The sequence below is a fragment of the Cyprinodon variegatus genome, unplaced genomic scaffold, assembly GCF_000732505.1.
Source record: "Cyprinodon variegatus isolate N-32 unplaced genomic scaffold, C_variegatus-1.0 Scaffold1068, whole genome shotgun sequence".
In the NCBI taxonomy this organism is placed as follows: Eukaryota; Metazoa; Chordata; class Actinopteri; order Cyprinodontiformes; family Cyprinodontidae; genus Cyprinodon; species Cyprinodon variegatus.
This window is the reverse complement of record NW_015151521.1, coordinates 180,387-198,634: the sequence shown is the minus strand read 5'-3', so window position 1 is coordinate 198,634 and position 18,248 is coordinate 180,387. Positions and strand designations below refer to the sequence as shown.

General features: G+C 37.2%; 1 protein-coding gene across 6 annotated transcripts in view; it reads left to right on the top strand.

Moving 5' to 3' along the window:
- gramd1b (GRAM domain containing 1B) overlaps positions 1 to 18,248 on the top strand; it is a 173,401-nt gene that overhangs the window by 57,993 nt on the left and 97,160 nt on the right. For all 6 annotated transcript variants that reach the window (XM_015400077.1, XM_015400076.1, XM_015400074.1 and 3 more), the window contains exons 3-4: positions 9,913 to 10,002; positions 15,518 to 15,544. In XM_015400077.1, coding sequence (XP_015255563.1) covers positions 9,913 to 10,002; positions 15,518 to 15,544 — 117 coding nt within the window. The remainder of the gene's footprint in view (positions 1 to 9,912; positions 10,003 to 15,517; positions 15,545 to 18,248) is intronic.

The following is an 18,248-nucleotide window of genomic DNA, read 5'->3' as shown; positions in this document are numbered from 1 at the left end:
TTCTGAGACTTGTTGAACTAAAAAAGACAAAATTAGATGATGAATTTTATTATAGCATTGCATATTTCTTCTTGTAAACTTAGATATACTGTATTTTATTGCATGTTGCATATCCCAGTAAATCTGTTTCACCTTTAAATCAGCAGCTCTCCCTAATTGTGTCTCTGCTCTGCTTAAAAACAGATTTATGAACCAGTCTACCAATATAATGATGCCAGAGAAAATAGTTGTCCAGATCTCTAGAAGCTCTGCACTCTGATTCTCTGTTCAATGATAAAACAACAGATATGTATTAATTTTAATATATAACTCTGAGTAATGGTCTTATGAGAAGCCCAGTGTTTTTTTTAACGTACAAATGTACAATATGTTGCCATTTTTCAGCTGAAAAAGCTCTGTATGCAACAAACTGATTTTTTGGAGGCATCTCTGATTTTTTAACCAACCAGTCTCCTAACTTTTACTTAAACATATATCAGAATAGCTGCCAGTTAAAATTCACTGAGTGCTGCTGCGAATTTATGTTAAAACGGCTTACCCAAGTTGGTCAGATAAAACCGAATTTATGTGAAAACCGCGTGCCATATACTGTGTCTCCTCCGACTCGTAGCGACTCTGTAAGCAGTGAAATGCAACCCCAGATAATATTATGTCCCAAAGCAACAAATCCGATGATATTTCACCAAGAGGTGGGACTTGAGAGCGGCGGGAGAGAGAAAAAAAATGACTCTCTCAACACAGACAGCTGCACCCAACCCCAGTTACTGTTGGCTAACGTATATCGGCGGAAAGGAAAAGGAAAAATAAAAAGCAGAAATTATTGGTGGGGACTGTCCCCTCTATGTCCAAAGTTGGTGGGGACATGTCTACACCAGTCTTTCAGAAAGTTACGCCAGTGTTCTAGTTACTTCCAACACCACCTGCTCCATATCAGCTGTTTATCCTATTCTTTGTCGTGTCCCCCATATATACACCTCCTGTGTATTTCCTCATTGTTGGATCCTCTTCATTACTTCATTTCGTCATGTATGTTTCTCCTGAGCTTTTCTAGTTTTTGGTTTCTGAGTTCCCAGCTTCTTATTTCTGGATTTATATTTTTGTACCATCTACTTTAGCATTAGAACTGCAAATATGATATCTGCCTCCTCTAATCTGAATTTGGGTCTAAAACAACATCCACCAACCCTGACACTTTGGACCCTATCTTCAAAGATTCCAGATAAATTGGACTAAATTGCACATGGAAAAGTATTTATTTTTTACATTTGTAGTAAACCAGCATTTTGCTGGTGTTCTACAAAGATTACTTCACATTTGTGAAGACATGCAAACTAAATTGGTTCTGAAGCATCAAAATGTGCAGATTGCATGTGTACTGGAAGTTTCAGAGTGGCTGTAAAAGTAAAGTTTCTTAACAGTTAAGTGGGAGGGATTAATGAAAAAATCAATCTTCACATAAAGATAATGATAATGCTAAATAATTATAATACTATACATATTTTTAATACATTACATCAAGTCTGTCCCAAAGTGCTAGGAACTAAAGACAAGAAAATTAAATACAAAATATGAGAAAGGGGTTTTTGTTTGCTGATGTTTTTCTACCTGTTGCCCCAATTTTCATACAATGAGTCACATAAGGTAAAGCAAGGGGATTTACAAATATGTATTTCAGTCTGAAAAACTCACACGAAGAGAAAAGACAATTAGGAAAAAATTCATTGATACAATTACTTTGTCTTTGGCGCTCAGACCGTGGGAGGAAACATAGCGCTTAATTTTGATAGATATGCATGAACAGGAGCAAAGAATAGGGCTGTTTCCCCCTCAGGCCTGAAACTGGTGGTGGAGTGGAGATAGATGAAGTTGGTCAGTCTGTAGACTGCTGGTTAGTGAGACAGTATGCTGAGCTTTATGGGGAGATCCAGTGGATTGCGTGAGTTGATACTAGAGCCTCACTCAGGGACCTGGAAGATGGAAGTCCAGTTGGATATCACAGGTTGAGAGAACCTGTCCATGATGAGCAAACATGGAGCGACAGTGGAGAGGAAAAACTCCCCGTTGGGAAGAAACCTCTGGCAGAGCCAGGCTTAACTTGTGCTGGACCGGTTAAGATGATACAGGGAAGGCAGTAAGAGTAGTAAGAGTAGCAGTAACAGGAATGAAACCCTGATGAAGCTTTAGCTATGATGTTGGAGGTGGGTTGAAACGGTGTCATCTGAATGAAGTCACACAGCGCATCCGCCGCCCGCCCACAGGAGCAGACAGGTGCATATCGGAGGCCTTTTAAGATGAACTTTGGATGCCAGTCGGCTTTCGTGGAGGTTTGGTTCAAAGCTGATTGGCTGGGATGCAGGTGGATGTATGAAAAGCAAATGAGTTTCTTCAGTTGAATTTCCGCCTAGGCTCCATTTTTTAAAGTTTGATACTATGTGAGGTTAATTTATACACAAGGTAAAGATTTTGGGGTCATACTGAACCCTGTGGAACACCACAGGCTACATCTAACAGTCTGGATTTGAGATTACATATTTCTACAAACTGCTACATTTGTCTAATGTAGCTTCTAAGCTAATTTAATTGGATTCCCAAACATTAATTCCATACATTTCCAGCTTTTAAATTTTATTTTTATTGGTGTCAAATGCCTTGTTGAGGTCAAGAAAAAAATTCTAATTAATACTGTTAATGTTTCCTATAGCTGCGTTGATTTGCATGTATTTTCTCTGCAACTATAGTGACACATTGTCAATAAATTGTGCTTTCCAGTTACATTTCCCAATCTTTGAAATATTTCCTTTTTATTATGTTTTTGAAAACTGACAAAGTAGAGATACGGGTTAGTAAAAAGATGTCCATCCCCAGATTTGAATAATTTAATGACTTTAGCTATTTCATTGTATGTAGAAAAGATTCAGTTCTTTTATCTTCTTGTGTTTGGTTGTTTGTTTTATTGATGATTAAGAAAGCAACCATTAGTGCTAGTAGATGGCAAAAAAAAACTTAAAGTTTCCATCTTACTTTATCAAAATACCAACATCCTCCGAAACCATCATTATCTCCCCAGAGTTCCATTATATTTTTCTAGAAAAACCTTCAAAAAGCTTTTTTTTTCTCTTATGAATAGTGCCCATCAGCTTCATCTATAACTATGTGATTAGAAAAGACAAGGTTTTTTATTTGCACGCTGTTAGATAAAAGATGACTGAAGCAGCATAAAACTACCGGGCAGACATAAAAATGTAGAATGTATTTTTTTGTAGGTTCCTCTTCTGTAAACGGAAGATACAGATGAATGTTTTCCATTTAGGTAACAAGGGCCTTTTATGTGTGTTTAGCTCTAAGTTCAGTGTCTGAGTTTTTAGTGACCTCCTACTTAATAAAACTTATTTCTGTGATTTATTGAAATTCCGTTTGGCGCATATCTTTTAAACATCTGCTTTGTTTTGTTTCTTTTTAATCAATCATTTTAAAGAGTGGGCCTTGTGCAGTACAATTTTAATAATATAGTTTTTAATTATTTTAGAATAACAATTTGCTGCTTTCCTTACTTTGAAGGACAGCTTCATGTCAAATCATAAATGGAAATGGTGCATGTCTTAAAATGTGAAACATGCATAAAGAAACAACAGGGTTTGAAAATAAAAAACTTATAAGAAATGTCATTTACAATGATTATTTATTAATGTAGAAAGGGTTCAAAGCCACCACCGTTGGAGCCATCATCAACAACCTGTGGAAGTTGTGCATTCCATTAAATCTAGAATAAAAATAAGACAGATTTAAAAAAAAACAAAAAACTGCATCGTACTGAAGGCCAGGCATGATGCTGGTAGAGGGACCTTTGGGACTGGCCTGCTGTTACAGGCCTTGGATAAAATTCCATAACTAGTGCAGCCATGGATTCTGTTTTCCAGAAAACCCTGAAGGATAACCTCTGGTCATTACAATATGACCTTCAGCTTAGAAGGTTTCTTCCAGCAGTAATCTATCACCAGAGGGAAAATATAACAAGCAGAATAAGCAAATTCCTAAAATTGTGATGTATTGAGACCATTATATGTGTCACATCAGATTTTGAGCCTGATGGTTAAGTTGCCCCTTTTTTCCGATGTATTCAAATGTTTGTCATTGGATGACAAATCCAACATTTTAGAGCTGTGTAATATCTTTATGAAACTTCTTTTTAAAAAGCATTTTTTTCCTTTATTGCTAGCCTTTCAAATAAATCTCAAAATGTGATGCTGCTGAGTTAATAATAGCTTTTTCCGACCCTCCTACCCTTCCAATGTTGGTTCAGGTTTTAGAAAAGAGATATACCTCTCTGATGAACTTCCCACCTAAATATCAGACTTATATCAAAGGTCATTCTGTGCATTTTGACCCGTCCCCTTGAGGAACAGCGGGCTGCCATTGTGTGGCGCCTGGGGAGCAGTCAGGGTTAAGAGTTTTGCTCAGGAGCCCAGAGTGGAGGCTGTAGGAAACGAACGGTTACTTGCAGCTTTCTTAGAGCAAAAGCACACTGTTCTAACCACTAGACCAACACTTCCCCTATCAAATACCATATTTATCAAATTCCTTAACCATCCTTGTTGTGACTCATACAGATGCTGTTGCAGACAACAGAATCAACATTCTTTTAATTGCAGCTGGTCTATCCTAAAGCTTTTATTGGTTCTCTCTGTTGTTGTCCTGCTTGCTCTCTATGCTTAAATACTGCTGATGTGTGTTGGCTGGGTTGTTCCTGTCGACAGCCTAGTTGCATACTTAATCTTCACACATAAATCAGATTGAGATGGTTTGACCTTCTTTTCAACAGCCACTCATGCTTGAAATGTACTCAGTGTGGCTTAGGGCCAGATTGATTTGATCAGTTGTTTATTTATCAATAAAAAGTTGAAAACTGCATTTTGTATTTAACTTGGTTGCCTTCATCTATTATCAATATCGGTTTGATGTTTTTTCAATTCAGATTCAGTCCACATATACTGTATGAATACTATCATGTTTTTCTATCTCTCCGTGTTTCAGGGCTACTGTCATACTGTAGATGCGGCTGTGTTGTATAAACTTTGCTGTTTTGTTTAACCCTTTAAAGCTAGATCCAAGAATAAAACAAAACAGAAATTTTTTTTTTTTGGTTTGAAGTCCTTATTTGGCCTTTTAACAAAATATGTAAAAAGAAAAAACAGAAATACATTTTTGATATTAATAATTTATTACTATGCGATAAGTCAGGATTATTTTTTGTGTAGTCTTCTGCCCTCTGTTATCAGGTATATCTGATTGTGTACAATAGGATTTTGAGCAAAGTTTTTACCATTAAATTATGCAAAAGGTGTCAGACGCAAAACATTTTAGAAACCGTATGTATCAAATATGATACATTTGGCATTACAGGGTTAACTTGTATGCAGAAAAAAAACAGCATCTTCTGTTGAAACTTTTTCTAGTCCAGTGGTTGTAGGAGGCTGGCATAAAAAGGATTCATATAATCTTAGGTCTGAAAGATTTAATTGGATTAATCGTGATTAATCAATTGTTGAAATAATCATCAACTAATTTAATAATTTATTCATTGGTGACTGGAGTATAGAGACTCTAAAACAGGCCTTTAGCTGATAGAGCTACCCACTTAGAGCAGTAGTTGAACCAACGTTGTAAACGAATATCTGAATATTTTGCATCTAAGATAAAAAAAAATTAATCTTTTTCATCTGTCAATATGCTCTACCAAATACTCCACAATTGGAAAAATTTTATTCTGACGTGGTTTATTTCTTTAAAAATAATTTTCCTTAAGAAAACTTTGGCTATCTGATTACTACATGGTTAATCAAAAAATAATCCACAGATTGATCGATTAGCAAAATATAATTTTTTGTTGTTGTTGCAGTCCTATGTAACATGTGGCTTATTATGGTAAAATGTGTTTTAATGCCATTTAAAAGCAACATTTTCATGTTAATGAAATGGCTTAGTGTAAACCTTGGCTGTTCAGGCCTTTCTTATTTGGGTTTTTGCTTCAACAAGTATCCAGATTTTCTAACAAAAACCCAAATAATAAAAAAAATTGCTTAATTATATCTTTTTTTTTTCTTTTTCTTTAACTGTGTTCTGTCTGGCAATGTGTTAATAAGAATAATTGTCTTGAGGCCAAAAAGAGCCCAACAGATTTTATTTTCACAAGTGGAGCAGTACAGCTATCGCCATAGTGTTCCGCTTGATTTATGCATATAAATAGCTTTGTTATAATTCATGCAGGGAGTTTTACAGATTATATGGACACTGCAATGTAAGTAGAACAGGAAAGGAAAAGAAAAGGAGAAAAGATGAAAGAAAGGAGATAGAAGGGGAGATAAAAGGGAGATAACAATAAAACATCTTCAGTCTGCTTCATCACCTGCAAAGAGATGTAAGAAGAACAGCACAACCAACGGATACAGTATAAGAGATAAAATAAAGTAACACCTATAGTAGATACTATCGCTTAAGTATAAGTGGTATTAATTAATCTGACATGTATACTGTGGTAGCTGAAGATAAGAATATGGGCTTTCTGTATAGAAGTATCTCATATCTTGTTTTGACTTTCAAATCTAAATTTTGCGCTGTTAACGCAGTTTTGATGCAATTTCTGTTCTTAGAAAGTATTTAAAGCGAATAACTCAAGTTATGAGAATGTAGTGAACTACAATTAAGTTGTAAAAGTCATGATTTATAACTTTGAAGAACACTTGCAGTCAAATTAAATACCCTTTTAATTACTCACAGAGTTAGTGTGCAACCTGCAACCCTTGTGCAATCTACAAACATTACAGATGGAAGTTTTCTCAAGGTTTTAGAGTAGAATAGCCTTGTTTGCTCTTATTGCAAACCTTGTATATCTATCTATCTATCTATCTATCTATCTATCTATCTATCTATCTATCTATCTATCTATCTATCTATCTATCTATCTATCTATCNTCTATCTATCTATCTATCTATCTATCTATCTATCTATCTATCTATCTATCTATCTATCTATCTATCTATCTATCTATCTATCTATCTATCTGTATATACAGAGAGAGAGAGAGAGGGAGAGAGATCTATATGCGGGTGTGTATTTACCCCTTTTTATGGGGGGGGGTGATGTTTTTTTTTGCTATAGTTTAATGTAGTTTTCCTTGCATGGTGTAGATAATTTGTACCCTGTAGGTGTAAAGGGTTGCACGTCTGAGTGAAGTGGAAGCCTGCAGTGCAGTCACAGAGGAATCTACTGTTATACAGCCTGATAAGACCCCAGCTATTTTGAGAAAACGATGTAGTAGTGTTCCCTTAGCTTCACTCCCTTCTCCCAGCAGGAAAATACTTCAGACTTACAAACTCCCACAAAGCTCTCTTTTATTAGTTTGGACATGTTTTTTTTTTTTGCTAGTTTTATCAATTTTGAACTATCATAAAATCAAGAAACACATTATGACGAGAATTTGCTGATTCCCCCAGCAGCTATACAAACGGTGCATACCTACAGTATTCAGCATGGAAAGCTATTCACCATCATAGTTTCATATTTTTGGTAGAGTTATATGAGGTATCATTTAGCTATTTAAATCAAACTGGCACAATTATTCGTTGTGCACATTTTCAATCTGCACATTCTTTCCGCAGTAATTTTAATGCTTGGCAGTGTACAAGCTTTTGGTTGTCATTGGAAACTGAGTCTAAAACTTGATAGTATTTAGATATGCCTCCTTGCTGTCATTTCAAAGAGCATTTTCCATCATGAGTAATGAATAATTCATGGGGGACTTTGTTAGGTCAGCCTTGTTTTCTTGTCATTTCAAATAGTCCTGTTAAAAAGGACTGAGGACAAAGTGTAAAAATGTATACATTAGAAGTACAAGTATTATTTATTGTATTTAAATACTTGATATAGTGCACAGTGAAAGAGAATGAGGTAAACAGGTTTTTAGAAGTTATTATTATTGTCAAAGAAAACTGCATAAGCTAGTGGCAAATGTAGTAGCAGGTAAATACTCTTGCTTGCTTATCTTTCAGATACTAGGAATATCAACTTAAAAGATTTGCACAAACTTCAGAATTAAATTCTATAACTTTTGCTAAAACTCTTACTGCATGTACTCCTATGTTTCTCCAAATTGCCTCAAACTAATCCACAAATATGAAATTTGTACACTTTATTGTCCTTAAAGCTTAATGCGAGTAGCTTCTGCTTTAACTCATCTCAGCGTAGTGTAGTCTGACATTGTGAAATAATAAAGTCTTTTAACAAAGCAATGGCTGCTTTAATAAATGTCAAAATTTTAGCTAGAAACCAACCCAATCTGCGCTTTGATCCAGTGCTAGGCAAAACTATATTTACTATTTTCTAAATTTCCATCAGCGTAACCAGAACCCTTTCTTTAATAGTTAATTGCTAGTTGTCTTATTACTGTACCTTAACTACAATTTTATGCTTTATGTAGTTGTATTTATTGCTTAATGATAGCTTCCAATATATTTCAGTCATACAAAGATAACTTATCATAGAGTAACAGTTAAACAAGCAGTTATCAGTTAGGAGCAAATTTTAGTCTATGCCCTCTGTGGGTCAGCTTGCATCCCACTAATGCTGCTCTAGACTTTGAGCGCATCAATTCTTCTTTTTAATGAACATTTCTTTGATAACAATGATGGACATTCTTCTTTAGCTCCTATACCAAGACTTTGAAAGCTGCCAACTTTCTGTCTTGTAGTGAAAGGTTCTGAGACAGGTAAGGAAAAGACAAAGGTAAAACAACACTGCTTATGTACTCAGGGGACACTCAGCCTGCCTTGGAACTGTTATGTTTTATTGGGGGGACTGAGACATAGCAAAAGTACAAGAGAAAATGTTTGGTTGTTTTTTTGTGTGTGTTTTTTCTTGGCTTGTGCACCTAATGGTATGCAAATGAGAGCAGAATGTAAATGTGATTGTAGATGCATGGTCATGATCAGACAGAAATAATACACTGTCATGTAAGATAAGTTTCTTTAGTTTTTTAATGAAAGGGAAAGCATTGACCTACAGCACAGGAAATGGAAACTAACATTTCTTACTGCGCTGAAAGGGAGAGAGGGTGTGAGAGGGTGGGACATCACCCAATCCTTACATATCGGTAGTCATTAGTTATTTACATATATAATTTGCAAGCGCCTTAAAAAGGATGATATAAAAAATAAAAAAAGAACAGTTGTTCGTTCTAAGTTTTAAGGTCCTCAAAATAATTTCTGTTAAGGGCCTCATTCAGCGTTTCTTTGGACAGGATAACTTAAATAAAGAAAGTCCTGCTCTTTTAAGACTGGGCATTTACCTGAATATTTATCTCTATAAAATCCAGTAGCAGATGTCAAATATCTGTTTGTCAGATTACCAGATAACCAAAATTCTGGTTGCTTAAAAGGTTTTTGTTGTTGTCCCCTTTCAATTACTGCTATCTACTTACATATCTATCACAACACTTTCTCATCAAGAGTTTTTAACATTTGCGTGGTGGTGTCATCTAGCCCCATCTAGTGTTTTCACTGAATATGTGCAAGGGCAAGTCAGGAGAAAAATGTGAGTGTTACTAAAAATTGTGCCTATGTCAGTGCCTGTAGATTTTTGACAGCTAATTAGTCAGACAGGTTGACAGATGACATGATCTTGGTCAAAACAGCAGTCAAATGATAGCAGGGAGACCAACACTAACTATCCCAACTAAACCTAACCAAGTTGAAAGACAGTGAAGATTAAATGGAAATCCTCTGTAAATTGTATTTGCTTCCAAATTGTGTTTATATTGTGTTGCATTTTTTGTTTTTTTCTTTATAGAAATACAGAAACTAGAGTAGCTTTACTACTAAAATGACATTTCATCTCATTATTTTTCCTTCACCTTACAGCAGCCAGCAAAGCAGTCAGCAGAGCAGCCTGCAGAGCAGCCATGAAGATGAAAGCACTCGCTTCTTGACACCACAGATCCGAGAGGAGAGGTGAGGAGTTTCTGTGTGTGTGTGTGTGTGTGTGTGTATGTTTGTCTGTAAAACTGTAATCCTGCTGAAAGATTCAGCTCAAAACCTTACTTGGGAAAAGATAGATTTAATGTTCAATTTGATAAAAAATATTTAGTTTGCATTAAATGTGAATTCAAAGATGTCTGGAATCTTAATTTTCTATTTCTTAACTAAGAGGGGGGCAGAGCTGGTCACCAACCAGCAGACTTGACAGGCCCTCTGTCAGAGATGTTCAACTCCTGACTCTTGGAGAGCTTTTCCAAGATTCTGGGGTAGGCTGGAGACATTGGAGTACGACTTGGCCCTTTTCTCTGTCTTTTTTTTACTGATGAGGCCATCCATAGCTGTGGCAATGAGTTCTGTGGTGCCTGTTGTGGCCTCAATCCCGGAACCCAGTGGTGGACACTGGCAACAAGGGATGTTGTCCAGGTGTAGAAGGAGTTCTATCGAGGTTTGCTTGTGGGACTCCTGAGGTTTGGTTTCGGGATCAGCAGATCTCTTCCCTGCTTCTGCAGAAGTTGTGGTTCTACTGCCTCCCTCCTACCAAGACCTACTGCATGCACTGAGAAAGTTTGCAGCCAAGTGTGAAACAGGCAAGATGTGAATCAGCTCCTCCAAGTCCGAATCCATGGTTCTTGACAAGAAAAAGGTGGCTTGTCCCCTTCGGGTTGGAGCAGAGTTCCTGCCTCCAGTGGAGGAGTTTAAGTATGTTGGGGTCCTGTTCACAAGTGAGAACGAAGTGGGAGATCAATAGAGGGATTGGTGTGGTTGCTGCGATATTGTACTTGGAGACAGTGTGAGGAGCTCGGTGAAATGGGAGGGGCTCGGAAGGAGTCAGCTGAGGTGGCTCAGAAATCTTTTTCGGAATGCCCGAAAAAGGTTTCGGGCAAGGTATATATATATATATATATATATATATATATATATATATATATATATATATATATGCTGTATAAATCAGCTGGATGTCATGATTTTGGCACCGATGACTTCCTTACTTACTCATTTCATTCACGGGTCCATTTCTACCCGTCGCTCATCTGAGCCACCTGCTCCTGCCTCTATTTAAGGTGCTTGCATCAAGTCATCAGGGCCTGATTATTCTTGTTTTCTCATTCCAGTGGTGAGAGGGTTTTTAGTGTTTCTGATTTCCTGATTCTGATCTGTTCTGCCTCTCAGCTACTGTTTTTTTTTTCTCTCCAGCTTTTATTGTCATTAACTGTCAAGTACAGAGCAACGCATTTAACCCATTCCTTTGAGGATCAGAGGGCTGCGCCTGGGGATCATTGTGGGGTTAGTCTATGGAAGTGGGGCTTGAACTCAGAAGCAAGTGCAATGCCCTAACCACTAGGCCACCACTCCTGTTCCCATTCCCATCTGATCTCAGTGGTGAGAGGGTTTTTTTAGCATACCTTAGGTGTTTCTGGTTACCTGATCCTGACCTCTCTGCATCTCAAACACTGAGCCTGCCTTTTCCCATCTGAATAGTTCATCTGAACTTTCTTTGAACTCCTGGACCTCTGAGCCTTCCTGTTCTGATCTGGTTGTCTGACCTTGCTTCGAACTCCTGCTTGTTCTCCGGGGCTGCAGCATCTAAGACACACTAGGTGGCACCCGCCACATCTTGTTGGCAGCCCACCAGCTGGATCCTACCTCATTTTCAGGACAGGGCTGAACTGTTAAACCAGAGTTTCCTGTGATAGATGCCCTACTCGCTGCTACTCAGATCATCAGTGTTTTAAATAAACACTTTTGAAATATCCCACTGTCTGTCTTACCTCGAATACTGGGTCCTCTGTGCTGAGTCATGAAACTGGGCTGCTGTAATGTACGAATGCCATATTTTAGGAATGTTCTCTTCTCAGTCGGTTTGTCGCTGAGTGTGGAAAATAGTTTAGAAGTACTGAGAATAAAAATAAAAATTCTTATTTGATCACTCTATATGAAGTGTTGGTGAATACACTACATATATCTTAACATACATTTTAATATATTTAATGCTTCTGCTTCATTATTTCAAGCATATAAAAAGCCAAAATAAAGACTAACCCCTATAGATTGCTTATTCTTTTTATGAGCTGATTTCTTGAGATAAAATACTGTATAACATTGATATGAGCTTCGATAAATACATCAAAATTGAACTTGATCTATCTGAAAATCCATCCATTTTCTTCAACTTATTTGTCAGAGTCACCAATAAACTCCCCAGCCTATCGGTAAAAGGCAGATTACACTCTCAACAGATTGCCAATTTATTCCACAGCATAGAGATACGATACACACACACTTAAACCTATAGGACAATTTAGAGACCCAATTTTTCTAATGCCAGTTATCCTAGATTTGGACTTTGGGAGATAGCTAGAGTATCTGGAGAGAACCCATACATGCACAGGGAGAACATGCAAACTCCATGTAGAAAGACCCTAAGCTGGGAATTGAACCCAGAACCTTATGCTGCAAGGCAAAAGTGCTACATTCTGAGCTATCTTGCAGCCTGGATTCTACCTAAAAATGAGTTATGTAAATCTAAAAATGACTTGATCTACAACTGCTGCCATTTTGTGAAAAAACAATGTAAAAATTTTGTAGTTAAATAGAGAATCTATCAGGTCATCTTAGTCTGGGAGCTTCTAATAATCTCTGTCTGCATGAGCTTTACTCTACACCTCCACTCTGTCTCTCTTTCCGCTCACTGGCTCTCACTGCTGCGCAGTTTTTTCTGGCTGAGTGTAGCTCTTGCTGGAATTAGGGACACTACCTGTCAAACCTATGGGATTTTCGGCTCCTTTTGTCTTTGCTGTTCTCGTGTTAGCTTGCGAGGGGCATCTGAAGCAGCTGCTAGGGGAGCAGCGTTCTGTAGCCAGCTTTACAGGGCACGGAATGTCATGTCTCCTCTGCAGGTAAAGTCAGCTGCATTTCTGCATGGACACTGAACGGCTGCCTGTCCCATATCGCACCTGTGCCACTGTCTTCATCTTTCTCATTCCTGCTTATTTTCCCCTCCTGCTGCATCTGCCTACCCATAGATTATTATGCAGTTCACTCACAGTGCATTTTTGCTGAGCTGACAGCAAGCTTTCAGCTAATATGTGTATCGGGCTGTAACATTTAGCTTCCTGTGCCAGACATTAGTTGTATCCGGGGGTGCCTTGGTTAAAAAAGTGATGAGCTACTGATGAAAAGAAAACATTTTTTTATTGCCCTACTTTTGCCTTAGTACAACCCCACCATGATAACTGCAGACAGCCTTACATAATATTGCAAAATGACTTTGCTAAATGAGTCTAATTTGAGTTATGGCTGAGGATGATGCAGCATAAGATGAAGCGAGAGAGATAAACACTGTAACACTTGTAATCAATTTCGCAGTTTATAATAAAAGCATAAATCTGTAATGTCTGGAAACATGAAATGCCTTGTGATATATATGATGTGGGATGGCTTTGCTGTTTTTTTTTTTTTCAGACATTAAAGGTATACTGAACATTAACATGGAGTAGTAACATTTCGGATCAAATCATTCATAGTCATATTCTTTACCTGCTGTTGACAGTGAGTATACTACATTTTGCAATTATGCAATCATTAATAGTTAGGTATTTTCAAAGTATTGTAGGTAATTGACTGAAAAAACGTCTATAATTTTAAACTGAAAAGTTATAATTCCTTTAGTAATAAAAATCAAATCAGCTCCAGAATGCCTCCTGTGCTCTCTAAGCAGCCCACTGCTCTATGATAGGTTAGAAGCAGAGTGCCTGTGTAAATTCCCAGACATCCGGGTCCTGGCAACCACATAACAGGCGTAAATAATGGCTCTCGCTGCCGACAGAATTTACAGACTCCTGAAAAGATGTCACTACATCTTCAGATAAACTGAGCAAAAGTTGCTTCCCATTTAGGCTTGTTTTTAGGTTAAATTCAGGGGTCAAATTTCACTATATTGTGTATTTGCAGTGACCAATAAAACTAATAATCCTTGCAATAGTGTCCAAACCTCCATTTATTATAAATTTAAAGATTGTGTTAAGTGATTTCACTAATTTTCTTTTGAATTTTCTTTAAAGGTCCCATATTATGCTACATTTAAAATTAAAACATTTGAACAATGAGGCCCCCAAACATGTTTTAGCTGTTGGGGCAGAACAATTCCTCTCAGATTAGGCATACAGCAGGTACAGCAAAATCTCATTATTTAATTTTCTCCTATACCAACTGTCTTTGCTTTCTGCAGCCCCACAACCTGCAACCATGACAACCAGTTATAGTTCTTAAAGGTAGCGGCTAAGAACATGAAATGATACATTAGTTGAAGGCTGGAACTTGACCGATAGGCTGCTGCAGAAAGCGATAGACAGCTTATTTCCCTGTATGACACCATAAGGGGAATGATTTTCAAACAGACTATTTTAAGCAAACATCAGCTAAGATGTGGAGAAAGGCAATGAATAAGGAGAAAGAGTTTGTTTTTTTGTTTGTGAATCTCATACACAGGCTTTAGGACACACACAGTTGTAATGTGAATTTTGCATTCCGTACTTAAGGCTGCTGCTGTTTCCATTTTCTTTGTTGTTGTTTCTAGTTTTAACTAAATATGCTTTTGTATTAATAACTACACAGACATAGTCAAGTAGACATGTCGTAGCGATAGGCGGATTGGTGTGACATCTGCTGTGAAAAGTGCGCTGTACCGGTCTGTTGTGGTGAAGAGAGAGGGGAGCCAAAAAGCAAAGCTCTCGATTTACCGGTCGATCTACATTCCTACTCTCATCTATGGTCATAAGCTTTGGGTGATGACCGAAAGAACGAGATCCCGGATACAAGCGGCTGAAATTAGTTTTCTCTGTAGTGGGCTCTCCCGTAGTGATAGAGCGACGAGCTCAGTCATCAAGGGCGGACTTAAAGTAGGACCACTGCACCTCCATGTAGAGAGGAGCCATTGAGGTGACATGGGCATCTGGTTAGGATGCCTCCCAGACGTCTCCCTGGTGTTCCGGGCACGTCCCACCGGGATGAGACCCAAGACACGCTGGAGGGACTATGTTTCTCGGCTGACCTGCGAGCGCCTTGGGGTTCCCGCAGAGGAATTGGCCAAAGTGACTGGGGAGAGGGTCGTCCCCCCAACCTGAACCTGGACAAGCGGGATGGATGGGTGGATGGATGGACATAGTCAGCAAATAACGAGAGCTGAAACTGATTGATTTACTGTAAATGGACACATGGACACATATTTGTTTAGGAGTGGACATGACTCTTTTTACACCCAGCAATGGAGAAGGAGAACCTTATCATTTTTACTATAGAAAATCATATGCTGAGTAAAAATATTGATGTTAACGCAATATTACAATCATCAACCATGTATTTTTCAACTGTCTACATCAAACCTTTGATGGTAAAACCCATTATGTAATTTTAATGATTGAAAAGATTTGTTCATATTAATTTCAAACACAACCATAAATGACTGAGGTGTGTCTCTCCTCTTTAGGTCTGACAGTGCAGCGGACAAAATAAGGTAAGCCTGTTTTCCTATCACTCCTCTCGCACCAACAGAAGTGTGAAGGCATGCCGTCGCGCTGCTTGTTTCACGCAGTGCGAATGGGCTCACTGTCACACCATTTACCCCTGCCCACCCAGCTTTCATGTGACACAGATTTGTGGCTTTGTATGGCAAACCAAGGTATCTGAATACGCTTTTACAATTCAGAGAAGCCAGTGGTGAATACAGTTGCAAGCCATGGAATGCTTTTGTTTGTTTTTACGGGACAAACAACATGAGAAACAAACAGGGCTTTGTAAGTTGGACATGGTTTTGGAGCTGCTTCCAGCTCACCAGTCGGCTGCAGATCGGTGGTCACTGTGCACCCAGACTGTGGCCAGAGACACTTCACTGTTCGAGGTGTGAAAACACAGCTGGCACATGAGACTCTGTGCCCACTCGGTTCAAAGCACACATTGGAGTGGGTGAGTGTGATTATGTCTGGCATTTGAAGACTTTTAGGAAGAGCAGGGGGTGCTTTAGGAAGAAAGCTCTAGCTGTTGTTTAAATTGGTTGAAAAATGTTAATGGGCAAAAAAAATGTTTTTGTTGAATTATGGTACAACTTTTTAACTTTTCCTTTTAATCCACTTCTCTTCATCTTTTGTATTCTAGCCTCTCTAACCTAATCTCTGTGTCATGTTTCTTCAATGCATCTTTTTTTTGGTCCATATTACATATTCTGGTCCTTAATGAATGAACAAAAAAAACTCATAGCGGCTTTCAAACCTTAGAATTGCTCATTTCTACTTAATTTAAACAAAGATTTCATTGCAATTTTCATTGTCCTTATGTTTAAAATGAATTGCAATAACCAGTTGAGAGAACTGGCTATTTGGACTGAGCTGTATGTGTGATGGTGGGGGAGGATCTGGTATGTTTATGTCTGGTTTGATATGCCTTAGATGGTCAGTCATGCAAGCTGAATGACTCCCACAGGTCTGGGGTTAAACCACTAGGAGTCTCTGTAGTCCTGTCAGTCTTGCAGTCTCTTTTAAGCAGGTTGTTTGGTTCATGTTGAGTCCTGCATGTATTTGCACCCATTTTTTGAAATAGTTGTGCTTTTGCCACTGATAGACCTGAGTTTTCCCACAGAGTGAATATTTCTATTCATTCTATGATCTACTTTTATTTTAGGTAGAGTGATTACATGATATTATTATTAACATGAAGTGAGCTATGAATTGTTTGTTTTTTGTAACATTCAGATTATAAATGAAGGTGCTTTTAACATCTAAAGATCTAATAGGGAGCAGAATAATGACTTTGTTATATTGTGTTGCTTAATGCATAAGAGTATATAAACCCAAATGAAATATATAGTATGATAGATCCTCTCCTCTAGAAAATAAAATAAAACATTTTGACAGAATTATGCTTTAAATATCTCTAAATTAATCAAAGCAGTTCTTTGGGAACATTTTTAAATAAAAAAAAGTAAGTTGGTTCTATCAATGGGCACACAATGAAGATAGTCAGTACGAATAATCAGTCATAGAAAATCTGTCTAATTGTAAAAATTATTTATCTCTCACTGAAATGTGCTCTGTTATCCTTTGCTTCATTAAAGCCGCAGTTTGTGTGTAGTTTACAAAATGATCTAAAAAGGTTCCAAACAATTTTACAGCATGAGACGCTTCTGCTCAGGTACTTACTACAGATGTTTACTTTATAAAAGGACATGTAGGCATTATATTAAATCTAAATGTTTGCTGTTTAGGGTAATTTTGATTGTTCAGTTTATTTCCTTATGGAATAATTTCTTTGAAAACTTTCTTTAAAATCTTTAATTTATTTTATCTATACAGCCTACTAAGATTTCTAAGTTAAGTACTAGACATGCTGCTAAAATGACCCTGTGACAATACTTAATCCTCTGCTATGCTTCTTACTAGATCCTCTGTTTGAATTGAAGGTTCACTGACCCTCAGACAGGTCCAGGTGACGGCAGTCTTACTTATTTTCGGATAATTAATTTAACTATTATTAGACCAATTGGAAGCACCAGTTGTAAAACTGTATGATTTGATGTAAATTCTTGATATGAAAAAAAAAAACATATTTTTTAGGTGAACTTGGGGGAATAAAGGAAGGATACATTAAATGCAGTTTGTCCTTTTTAATAAGAAGTATCGTTTATACAGTTTCATTTTGGATTTGGTTTGAAAAGGAGAATATCTGCATCTTTTTCGGATGATAAAGAGCAATTTAATGTATTATAAAAAATTAAAAAGAAACATAGAAACTAATATAATTTAATCAGCTTATTAAAGCAGAGCAAATTATTACAGTATGTAGGGTTGGATAGAAAATAGTATTGATTTAAAGCAAACAATACCAGAATAATACATTTCATTTAATTTGTTTAAAAGTTGAAATCTTCCCCAAATATTATAAATCTACTAGAGCAACAAATGGGTTAACTTTATGATAAAAGTTATTCAGTAAAATCAACTGATTTTAATGCATGACTTTAACATTTTGTTGAAAGCGAACAGAAAGCTCATTCAGTCAGTATAATTTACTGTTACAGCAAAGTTAAACCAAGTTAAACACTCAATGATACGTTATTCAGTGCTGTTTGTAATTGTTTCCATGCACTATTTTTGGATGCTGTGTGACTTGTTCTTTTGCCTCTGAGGTATTGCAGGTTCAGTGTGTACTTAGAAAAACTGTAAATA